The 1,345-nt window shown below is 60.9% G+C and overlaps 1 protein-coding gene across 1 annotated transcript, besides 2 other annotated features; it reads right to left on the bottom strand.

Annotated features, from left to right (window-relative positions):
* Positions 1 to 2: 2 nt before the first annotated feature.
* On the bottom strand, positions 3 to 368 carry Tco025E_08285 (uncharacterized protein; the record flags this gene model as incomplete). The annotated part of the gene is made up of 1 exon (XM_029375139.1): positions 3 to 368. A coding segment is annotated over one exon (366 nt), but the record flags the coding sequence as incomplete, so codon positions are not given.
* Positions 369 to 523: 155 nt separating this feature from the next.
* Positions 524 to 552: a microsatellite.
* Positions 553 to 797: 245 nt separating this feature from the next.
* Positions 798 to 832: a microsatellite.
* Between the last annotated feature and the right edge of the window lie 513 nt (positions 833 to 1,345).

Raw genomic sequence — 1,345 nt, 5'->3', positions numbered from 1 at the left:
CGGCGGCGGCGGGTCGGGGCCTCAGCTGCCTTGCCGCCGAAGGCGGGCACCGCGGATGCCCCCGGCGCAGCTGCGGGCCCAGGCGGCAGCCCTGCTCCGGAGGGTGGAGCCGAACGGAACCCCGCGAGGGGAACCCCCGGCACTTCTCTCCCCGACAACAGCTCCGCCGCCTTCAAGAACATGACTGGCGTGAAGCCCGGCGAGGGAAACAGCGATGGCACTCTGCGTGGGTGTGTGTCTCGGCTATTGCTTCTTGCCCTGCTGGGGCTGTGGGGCACGACGGCTCTCGGCTGAGCGCAAGAGGGAGAGTGAATTTGTAATCGCTCGTCTAAAACGTGCGTGTTGCGGTCCCAGCGGGTCTTGTTCATTTATATGCTTCCTTTTCCCTTTAAGTTTTGCTTTCGGCTTTTGCTGGGATAGTAGGCACCCCTGCTCTTCTGTTGTTTTTTTTTCACCTTCCCCTTTGGTTGCCTTCTATACACAATTCCACGAGTGACGGGTTTCCACTCCTGCTTGCTGCTGTCACCCACCCACCCACTCGCACGCACACACAGTTGGTGCCGGCCTCGTCGCTGTGCGCGTCGCACGGATTTGACGCCAATGAGGCACGAGGCCGCGGCCACCGTGAGGCGCAAACGCCACATGAAATGTGTGGGAGGGGTGCGTGTGGGCTCCTGCAGCATGGGCGATGTTTTATTTTTCTTTTTTTCTTCGTGCAGGTATTAAAGTATACACACTCACGCACAGTCCCCTTGTGCTTCTGGACACGTGAAGTAAGGCAACCCCTGCCGGAGTAATTTTTTTTGTTTTTGTTTTTTGTTTGTTTGTGTTTCCCCTGAGCCCTGCTGGACTTCCACCTTTTTGTTTGGGGCTAATTTTTTTTTCTTTGGCGTTACTCACCGCGGCTCACGTTTATTTTTCGTGCCGCGTCCGCCGCTGTTGCTGCGTGTCCCCGTGTCCTGTTTTTGCCCCCCCACCGATGCCGCCACGCCCCCACTTCCTTCTCCCTCCTCCTTCCCGCTAGAAGAGGCACCGGCAGCCCGCGACGACGACGGCTTTTTTTTTTGGTTTCCGCTGCGGCGGCGCGGGGGTGACGGGGCGTGTGCCCGCCGCTTTCTGCGCCCGCTGCGGCGAGAGAGAATAGACGGGGTGCGTGTGTGCGGCGTGTGCCTCACTGCGAGTGTGCGGGGGGCGCCGTTTCATCGCGTCCCGCCGTGCGGTGCCGCGCCGATCGGTGAGGGCAGAGCAGCGGCAGGCTGTGCGGCGGGCTTTGGAGCTGCGAGGGGGGGCCGCCGGCACATCCACTTCGTACCTGTGCGTGTGTGAGTGGCGGGAGGGAAAAAAA

The sequence above is a fragment of the Trypanosoma conorhini genome (genome assembly GCF_003719485.1).
Source record: "Trypanosoma conorhini strain 025E chromosome Unknown Tco_14.4_contig_00742, whole genome shotgun sequence".
NCBI lineage: Eukaryota > Euglenozoa > Kinetoplastea > Trypanosomatida > Trypanosomatidae > Trypanosoma > Trypanosoma conorhini.
The sequence above is the reverse complement of the archived record's forward strand: the minus strand, read 5'-3'. Positions and strand labels throughout refer to the sequence as shown.